This window comes from Colletes gigas, unplaced genomic scaffold, assembly GCF_013123115.1.
Source record: "Colletes gigas isolate AHSC1104 unplaced genomic scaffold, ASM1312311v1 Colletes_gigas_Sc00002, whole genome shotgun sequence".
Classification (NCBI taxonomy): domain Eukaryota; kingdom Metazoa; phylum Arthropoda; class Insecta; order Hymenoptera; family Colletidae; genus Colletes; species Colletes gigas.
In genome coordinates, this window is record NW_025106631.1 from 8,969,520 (window position 1) to 8,978,907 (window position 9,388).

The 9,388-nt window shown below is 31.0% G+C and overlaps 3 protein-coding genes across 3 annotated transcripts; all 3 read right to left on the minus strand.

Moving 5' to 3' along the window:
- Nucleotides 1–212: 212 nt before the first annotated feature.
- Nucleotides 213–3,803, minus strand: LOC122398689 (glutamate--cysteine ligase catalytic subunit). The gene is made up of 9 exons (XM_043398791.1): nucleotides 3,452–3,803; nucleotides 2,673–2,782; nucleotides 2,366–2,551; nucleotides 2,111–2,283; nucleotides 1,819–2,033; nucleotides 1,343–1,711; nucleotides 911–1,258; nucleotides 660–841; nucleotides 213–583 (listed from the first exon to the last, which is right to left on the minus strand). The coding sequence occupies exons 1-9, from the start codon at nucleotides 3,599–3,601 to the stop codon at nucleotides 415–417; spliced, it is 1,902 nt and encodes a 633-aa protein (XP_043254726.1). The 5' UTR covers nucleotides 3,602–3,803; the 3' UTR covers nucleotides 213–414.
- A 687-nt stretch (nucleotides 3,804–4,490) lies between these two features.
- On the minus strand, nucleotides 4,491–6,550 carry LOC122401678 (60S acidic ribosomal protein P0). The gene is made up of 5 exons (XM_043403960.1): nucleotides 6,520–6,550; nucleotides 5,961–6,051; nucleotides 5,459–5,869; nucleotides 5,001–5,345; nucleotides 4,491–4,761 (listed from the first exon to the last, which is right to left on the minus strand). The coding sequence occupies exons 2-5, from the start codon at nucleotides 6,012–6,014 to the stop codon at nucleotides 4,618–4,620; spliced, it is 954 nt and encodes a 317-aa protein (XP_043259895.1). The 5' UTR covers nucleotides 6,015–6,051; nucleotides 6,520–6,550; the 3' UTR covers nucleotides 4,491–4,617.
- A 498-nt stretch (nucleotides 6,551–7,048) lies between these two features.
- LOC122401685 (serine palmitoyltransferase 1) lies at nucleotides 7,049–9,351 on the minus strand. Its single transcript, XM_043403975.1, has 2 exons — nucleotides 8,136–9,351; nucleotides 7,049–8,055 (listed from the first exon to the last, which is right to left on the minus strand). Exons 1-2 carry the CDS (start codon nucleotides 9,034–9,036, stop codon nucleotides 7,517–7,519), a joined length of 1,440 nt encoding a protein of 479 aa, XP_043259910.1. The 5' UTR covers nucleotides 9,037–9,351; the 3' UTR covers nucleotides 7,049–7,516.
- Nucleotides 9,352–9,388: the final 37 nt, after the last annotated feature.

The window sequence follows — 9,388 nt, forward strand, 5'->3', positions numbered from 1 at the left end:
AATAAATAAGTGGAAATATATTTGTAATCATAAAATGCAATATACTTTTATAGATAAATGTTTCTTGTTTTACTTTATTTTTTTGACATTAAAATACAAAATATATGTTCCTTTGTAATTTATTATTTACGTATAAATAAACTATATAAACAAACTTTACATTATAATTTTTTTAAACTTGAAAGCATTAACATCTTTACAAACGAACGCATTTTTAATACATTAATAGTAAAATTATTTTACGGAATGTAACTATTTATAAAACTGTCAAATGATTGATTGCAAACACCCAACATTAAGTATTGTGCCTGAATACTTGTTACTTACGTTATATATGTACAATATACGAAGTGTATAAATTAAAATCTCATCTAAATTATCTATGAACTATGTAAGTGTATTGCTATCAACTTTTCATAGTGGAATTTTTTCTGCTTTTGCAACTGCTGCAGGTATTGTTTCATTAGTTTTAGATGATATACACGTGCCAAGTAATTCTGGACAGGATATTTCATTTGTAGCAATTTTCTGTATTTTTTTTAATAAATCGTAGTTGATGCGCTGTGTTATTACAGAGTCGTTTCTGTGTTAAGATAATATGATTGATTATATAACGATACATTTTTGTAATTTTGAAGTTACACGCGCAAAGTACTTACTTGTATGCTGGATGTGAAATAACTTCCTTTCTTAACCATGCAGCAGTTGTCAATAGTTCTCCAGAAGCTCTTGTTTGTATTAGTCTCATATATGATTGTACAGTACAGTGGGTATCAGCATCTATATCCATACTAGTTAAATACGAATTTACAAGTGGTATTAAGCCAGGAAAGACACCATCCTAAAACCAGATGTGTTTTTATTTATGTAATTTATGCAATTAGTTTCATTTACCGGAAGAAAGTAATACCTTTCCATTGATAATTTCATTAATGGTAATCTCTGTGTATTCTGCTTGCCCATCTTGGTTTTTTGCATCCGATGTAATATCTCGGCGGAACCAAAATCTTTCCGCCTTAACTGCGTTTCTCTTTTGAGCTCTAGCCATGTTTGCATCAACTTTACTAATTGGTATCAATAAATTCAATTTATAACTTAAGATAACTCTTGTAAGGAGAACAACGAAACAGACTATCGCAGCATTTTCAAAATCTGTAATTTGAGCTTCGCATGGGCGAAATTCAACACGCCATCCTATAGGAGAGTTTGGCGGCGGTGGTTTAAATCGCATTGTTTGCCAGTTAGTTGATTGGATGTTCTGGAATTTTACATTTGCTGTTTATACATTAATGTATAAAAATTATATACTTGCAATAATAGTAGTAATAACAACAATTATTACTTCAAAGTGATCGGTATCTTCTTGGTCATTTTGATACACTTTTTCAGAAAATAGAGATACAGTGTCCCTGATAAATAAATGAGCTATATGTTGTGCTAATAATTTGTCGATTCCATTATCCAAAAGTTGTTTATATACTTCATCATCATATGTCAAAGGAACATCATTGTACTTTTCTCCTTGTTCGCTGAGATATGAGTCAATAGAGTCATATCTAGATTTATTGATTCTAAATTTGTTTTCCTTTAGAGGCTTTAAACCACGTTCTTCCTGTGTTCTACAGTCAACAGAACACGATATCACATTCCATCGACAGTCAACATTGCTTATATATCCTCGATAAAATGGGCTAGCCGCGGTTAGAGCCAACTGTCGAATGTTAAACAAATGTTCTGTAACGTATGCGCGAAAGAATATGCTATCTTTATGTTTTCATTTTTCAAGAAAACATAACAATATCGTTACGTGTTACTAACCATTATTGGGCATAAGGGTGTTAATTGATCATACAATGTCCTTGCTTCTTCTATGTTACAAGCTTGAAATGTAAGTTGCAAACAGCAACATCCCATTCCAAAACCCATAGCATCCATATAAATATGATCTTCTTTAGCTGCACTCTTAGACTCATCATTAATCAAGGCACCAAAATCTTCTTTAAATGGATTTGGAACATTCTTATCCTTATAAACTGTAAATAAGTCCTTTGTGTTATGCTCCAGCCCAATTGTGTTGTTTACAAAAATATTAAATATAGTAAATACACACTAGGAATGTTTATAGCAACTTTTTCTCCGCGTCGTTGTCTTATATTGCCTGTTAATGTTTTGAATCGCGGATGACCTGGATATATAGCTTCATCTGGGAAAAATAAACTTCTTGATACACCAGTGTTTGGTGTTGGTTGTGTAGGAGGATCTGTAAAATCAGATGCTCCTATTCTGTAGAAGAAGATATTAATTAATTTCTCTGAAAAAACACTATACAACTACTATATTATAATACCAATATTACTTTATCTACCTTGGAAAACTGGTTAGAGACATTAAAACTTCATTGGGTTGAAGTAATTTTGTAGCTTCTTGCCTTCTATACCTCATATTGGCTTCAACAACATTAAAATGGACTAATAGACCTCCATACGGTTTTCCTGGTGTTCCTTCAACCATATAAGCTCCATACTCAGGTCTCCATAATGATTTAATATTACTGTAAAAAAAATATGTATTACTAGAATATGAGTACTATTTATTTTTCATACAATTGAAAATAATACACTATTGTTTAAAGTTTTAATTTTTCATTCATAGAAGAAGAAAAACATACTTACTCTGGATCATTATATTCTTTTTCATTTAAAGTTTTCAATATTTCTACAGCCCTTAAACTAAGCTTTGCAGTTTTTGCTTCATCATCAAATTTAATAAGCATATATTCTACCTGTATTAAATCAATGAATAGAATATTAAGAACACTATAACCATTTAATCTTAATTGTTAACATTAAAACAAGTTTAGAAGATATATTGATAACATTGACCATATTGAATGGTATTAGTGAAATCACATGGTTAAATCAAAAGTGTTGACTCATTTACCTAGAAATATTGAAGTATAACTGAAATGAAAAAACTGAAGGTTATGGCTTATAATAGTTCAAAACCTGTTACAGCTTATAACATCTATTAATTACTGGTATTAATAATGACTGAATAATTTATTGAAAGTAAAGACAAATAAATATAATATTCTTATATAAATAACAAAACATATGAGAGTTAATAAAAACCTATATAATGTGAAATACAAAAATATTCGGTTAGAAAAAGGAATTTTTCTTGATCGATGATACATGTAGTAGAACAATATAATTATATTATTTTATGAATTAAAAAATAATAATTTCAACGTATAATTCAATTTTTTTTAAATAAAAATTGAGCCATGTGTTAATAATATATATTGAATAATATTGTGCAATTTGTAATCATAGTGTACATGAGATAGTATATTTTTTAATCGTTCATGACAATTAACTCTATGACATGACATTGCAAAACAAGTTTATAAGTGTTTAATGAATCTTAGAAATCGAAAAATGGTTATTACCTCATCACCCCATTTGAGTATATCACCTTGCCTGTCTCTGAGCCTCTTGTATAAGTTAATAAATTGAATAATTCCGTGTTTTCGTACATGTTCCGCGAGGTTTTTCGTTTCCTCCCAAGATAAAGGGTTTCCTTCAGACAACAGACCCATATTTGTATAGGTTAATAATTATGGGAGTGTTTCAAAATTTGACACTTGAAACAAAATTTCGCGCAAAATCGGTCCAATCCGACTGGTATCGAAATACACCGAGGCACAATCGCGTGTATGTTACAGAAACCACAGAAATTTTCGAATGAGATAAGATACAGTACCACCGACGCTTTATATACTAACTATACAGCATGAACTACAGTCTTCGTCGAATGTCGAACTATTCCGTCACTTTCAATGATATACAGGGTGTTCGGCCACCCCTGGGAAAAATTTTAATGGGCGATTCTAGAGGCCAAAATAAGACGAAAATCAAGAATACCAATTTGTTGATGGAGGCTTCGTTAAAAAGTTATTAATAATTAAATTCAAAAATTTCAAATCGTTCTAGAAAAATTATTTTCAGTTGCGGGGGTCAATTACAATCACTTTTGATGAATAGACATACCCCCCGAAATCCTGCGCATTTTCGAAAAAAAAATTCAGTTCGGGTGGAACTTTAAACGTTACTAACTTTTTAACAAAGCCTCCATCAACAAATTGGTATTCTTGATTTTCGTCTTATTTTGGCCTCTAGGAATCTCCCATTAAAATTTTTCCCAGGGGTGGCCGAACACCCTGTATATGACATCTGAATCATCAAGACTTCGCTACTTTAAATATAGCCGAAACAAATAATATGAAGTACCCGATCGATAATAGCAAGTGGAACTAGAATTACACCTTTTTGACAGAATATACAAAGCGCGGAAGAATAATAAATTTTATTTACTGCTATCTTGTGTCAACTCATCTAATTGAGCAATATATTGTAATGCATACACTTATCACTAGGAACAAGATAAGATCGAGAACATATATCAGGAGATCAAATTTATGTGCAACATATTGTATAAAGTAGTTTATTCGAGTTTCCATTTTATAAATTCGGTTTAACATTAATGTGTAGTGGTCATGACCCTCTGCTTCATATGTTAAACATATACGTATGTATAGATATACATATATGCAGTTTAGTCGAATAAACCGAATCCCATATCTTCGTCTTCGGATTCAGATTCTTCTTTCTTTTCTTCCTTCTTTTCAGCAGCAGGTGCTTCTACAGCAGCTGCAACTGGTGCAGCAGCAACAGAGACTGTAGCGAATTTGCTCGGATCCTACAAAAATGTTACAAAATAATAATACATACATAAATTTAAATAACTTTTAAAAAAAAGTGTATATTCTACATTGAATTTCAGACGGCACTTTATGCGTTTTTCAACAAAAAAACCCTAAAGTGTCAGTGGGTTCTGCTATTGCTAGCTCTGACACATTAAATAGGATTTTCAGATATATGTTTGTCATCATAGGTGTAGTCATTATAATAACATATAATAATTTAAAGTAGACATACTTTGATATATTCCTTGATTGTAGCAGCTTCTGCAAATTCAATTTCAGTAGTAGCAGCGATAGCCAACAGATTCTTGAACCCGTTAACAATGCTATGCGGAGCGCTGGCTACCGTAGGATAGCCAATAGCTAAGCATACTGAAGCCAAATTCGCAACTCCAGCCATGAATTTTTCGCGCAGATCTTCCGGTTTGATATCCAAAATTTCAGGTGCAAAAATAGTACCGGAGTCGTATACTTGTTCAACGATTAAACCATACGAGAAAGGAGAAATGTTTAACATATTTAGAAGAGTGGCTTCTGACGCGCCCACTTTGTCGCCCGGTTTTAAAATATGAACATCGTTCTAAAACATGAAACATCAATTGTACAAAATATAAACATAATATAATGATACGAATTTGAATTTTAACAAAACTGCAATTATAAGATTACAAAGATTATATAATATATACGTACCACAATTTCAATAGTACCCTTCGAAATTTTAGTGGGAATGCTCAGTGCTTGAAAGAATGATGTTTTGTCAGGACTGAGTCCAGTATTTTGAGAAGGAACGATTACACTCAGTGGTGCAATGGTTCCTGCTCTAGCTGGGGCTCTGACCTTGTTTTCTAAGAGCTTGTCTCTTACTTCAATTAAATCTCCGCGAGTAAAAACAAAACCGACATTCCCACGAATATGTGGCAGTAATTTTTCCAATGCAGCATTACGTTCTATATGACCACGAATTGCTTTTCTCATCATGGTATTCTTTCCCATTAATACAACAGCATTCCCGCGAAGGGACATGCGTATTTGTTGCATCTGTTTAGAGCCAACATTGTCTGCACCCACGATGAAACATTTGGGATAATCATCCAAAAGTTGCTACATAAAGATATAATATTTTTCATGAGGATAATCCAGAAATGGAAGCACACATCCAAATATTGCAAATATATTATTACAAGATACTTACAACAAGTTTGGTGAAGTAATTGGATTTCCATGTTGCCTTATCCTCCCTACCCATCTTAGTGTGTGTGTAGGGATTGTAAAAAGTTTAAGGACTAAAAGAAAAAGAAGACTTATTAAAATAAGATCTACAGTATTTGTTACAATATGTATCGATAAAATTATAATCAGACATGACATATGCAATTTATAATCTTTTAATCCGCACACAGATGGGTTCTACTATTTCTAGCTTCTGTATGGTTCTCGGAATTATCAGACGTATTATTTTATCATCATATAGAATCATTATATCAATAAAAAAGCATAAGCGGGCACCGATATTTTATGCAGAAGATAATATACAAATTATATTATCAGTCCAGTTCAGTTATGGCCACATGGCACGCTAACCTTAGAAACTGTTTATTACTAATTTCTTGAAAAATTAAAAATAAATTTCCCATTTTCTCGATTGCATTTATACAATATAGTGTATATAATGTTACAAAACAATTAATGAATACAGAATGTAAGTTAACTTTCTATTTTATTGAATAAACGGTAGAACAGAATACACTTACCGTGGCAACCTACGTGAATGCAATGGGGAAGAAACAGGAAGTTACAATTTCTTCATTTTACAAACCTATCAGCCATATTACCGGAAAAGCGTCATCATGCTGTAAAATTTTCATAATTTCAAAAAATTACTTGTGTATTAATTCATAAAACTATAGAGTTGTATATTATTTTAATTATCTAGTATATATGTGAACTAAATTTGAACAAAATATACGGTTTACTCAATTTTTTGATAAATCGCTCTAACCAGCGAAATCGCTCTAATCGCTCTGCTGCACAGTTTAAAGTTTTTATATAAAATTACATACAATTATTTAAATAAACTTATATATTAGTATTTAAACAATGTTGTTGGGGGAAACAAATGATTACGATAGTTTAATTCGAGTGGACGTAAATGTAATTGAAAACGTTAAAAAATTACCGAAAAATAAATCTAGTAGGGAAATAGGATAGGACAAACAATTTAGGCAAAATTAAGATAAGTGAGATTTATATTTTAGAAAAGGAATACAAGATTTCAGCACTTTGTGCGATCGCTTATGACGTTTCTGTCGAGTGCAGTTTGCAGAAGATATGTATATTTATACATCACTGATACATAATATTAAATTAGGTAATGTAAATTTTAAATATAATTTCATACAAGTATCTTTAAAGCATATACGTGAAACAATAAATTTATGAATAGTTAAAATACAAAATAACAAACTTGTTTTTATATATTCTATTTTGTACTTTGCATTCGTTTGTTTCTTCAAAGTCAAATATAAGACAATGTATATATCCAGAAATACTGTTAAATTAATCTTTTAAATATAAAACATATCACAATTGCTTGGATATGACATGATATTGAATAAAAAATAAAATATTTGTAGAATAGAGAAATGCTTTGCTTGTACAATCAGGAGATCTTTTCGCGTTTGTACAATAAATGCATAACTGTACAAGGATGTTAATAAATAGTATGTATGTAGAATATTTCTGTTAATTTTAGAACATTGTTTTCGAAAGTTTTTGATTTTCCTCCAATGATAGAACTTCCTCAGTACACTTTTTTAATGTATTCAGTGCAAAATCAATATCATTGTTATCAAGAATAGTAGAAATGCAAAGTCTAAGACTAGGCCTGACTAAATGTTTCTCTGCTTCTAAATAGACAGGAGTTATAACAGCTAAATTATTTTCAATACATCTTTCAGAGATTTTGGAAAGTAATCTTGCTTCTGTATTGTGATCTAGTTTTCCTTGCAGATGGACATGCTTTACTGGAGACTCTGGACAACTTGAACATTCCAAAGAGGGAATGTTTAGAAGTCCGTTACTTATGATTATGCAATTAGCTTTTAGTGATTGGAATATCTGTGGATTATTTTTCATAATGTCTAGGGAAGTAATAGCAGCTGATGTCAGAAGAGGTGGCAGAGATGCAGAAAAGCAATATCCAAGTCCGGATAAACGATGATGTTCAATAACAAATGATGTGCCCACACAGAAACCACCAATAGATCCTATAGCTGTTTCCAAAGATCCTACAAATTGCATAAATACATTATTCACGTATAATAATAATTACCTGCAATTATTATACATGTCTAATGATACTACTTACCCATAATCATGTCAATTTCGTGTCTAGGAATACCAAAGTGTTCGGTCACACCTTTTCCATGTGCACCAAGAGTTCCAAAAGATATTGATTCATCAATAAATATTCTTAATTTATATTTTTTACAAAGTTCAATTAACTGTGGTAGTGGGCAAATCTTTCCAGTATTCATATAAATACCTTCAACTATTAAAAAGCGTTTAATTTTGGATGCTTTTTTAGGATTTTGTTCATCAAGTTCTGCTTGTTTTCTTAATAGATCATGCAGATCTTTCACATCATTGTGTTTAAAATACTTAACATTAGTTTTAGATGCGTCTAATCCTTTTTGTATGGCAAAATTTACATTTTGATCAACAAATATAAGATCTTTGCGCTTACAATATGCTGTTATTGCAGATGCTATTGTACTAAATCCATATGAATATACAACAGCTTCTTCTGTATCTGTATAATTTGCTAAACGCTCTTCTAATTCAAGATGAACATCAACAGTGCCATAGAATCCACGTGGGCCGCAAGATCCTACACCATACTTTCTGACTGTTGCTATTGCTGTTTTTTCTATCTCTTTATTTTCTATTAAACCTAAGTAATTGTGTGTGCCTAAATTTAAGCAATCTTTACCATTGACTATTATTCTTTTTCCAGCTCTAGATGTTACACATCTTGGATTTAGAGAAGGATGAATTATTTGTGGATTAGGTATTAATGGCTCAGGTTTCCATTCTGCAAGTTTCTTTTCAACTTCATCTTCTGTTGGCACTCTTTCGTGTCTGTTATAATGTCTATTAGCAATAAACCAAGCAAGCCAAAGAATCAAGAACGTGCCTAGCAGTGTGTGATATTGAGGTATTATGTTTAAAATTTCCATTGATTCAATAAATATGAATTTTGTGCTCATGATTTTGTTTGTGATATTTTACGTACCCTGTTTTAAATTCGTTGTAAATCAACAAAATCAATCACTTTATATTAAGGTATATTATTTTTTCAGCAAAGTTGTAAAGTTTAAAGTTGTAGTAAAGTTTGTATTCTCAAAAATCATATATTATAAGTTTAAAACAGATGCATATGTGGTATCAATAATTATACTATAATTATAGGTTACTGTTACAAAATACTAGGAAACCATGAATAACTTTACGATAAGGAATATTATTAAAGAAAAAGACTTAAATATTAGATAAATTTATTGTGACTCAGCATAATTACTGCAGTCACTTTGTTTGACTGCAGAACTAGATGGCAGCACT

What these genes read in the sequence shown, in the direction of transcription:
- LOC122398689 (XM_043398791.1), bottom strand. Translation starts at nt 3,601, where the DNA reads ATGGGTCTGTTGTCTGAAGGAAACCCTTTATCTTGGGAGGAAACGAAA. An exon ending in AAAGAATATAATGATCCAGA is followed by an intron (nt 2,552 to 2,672) that starts GTAAGTATGTTT and finishes TTTTTTTTACAG; the next exon opens with TAATATTAAATCATTATGGA. An exon ending in AGTTGCTATAAACATTCCTA is followed by an intron (nt 2,034 to 2,110) that starts GTGTGTATTTAC and finishes ACTTATTTACAG; the next exon opens with TTTATAAGGATAAGAATGTT.
- LOC122401678 (XM_043403960.1), bottom strand. Translation starts at nt 6,014, where the DNA reads ATGGGTAGGGAGGATAAGGCAACATGGAAATCCAATTACTTCACCAAA. An exon ending in ATTACTTCACCAAACTTGTT is followed by an intron (nt 5,870 to 5,960) that starts GTAAGTATCTTG and finishes ATCTTTATGTAG; the next exon opens with CAACTTTTGGATGATTATCC. An exon ending in AGGGTACTATTGAAATTGTG is followed by an intron (nt 5,346 to 5,458) that starts GTACGTATATAT and finishes TTCATGTTTTAG; the next exon opens with AACGATGTTCATATTTTAAA.
- LOC122401685 (XM_043403975.1), bottom strand. Translation starts at nt 9,036, where the DNA reads ATGAGCACAAAATTCATATTTATTGAATCAATGGAAATTTTAAACATA. An exon ending in CGAAATTGACATGATTATGG is followed by an intron (nt 8,056 to 8,135) that starts GTAAGTAGTATC and finishes TGCAATTTGTAG; the next exon opens with GATCTTTGGAAACAGCTATA.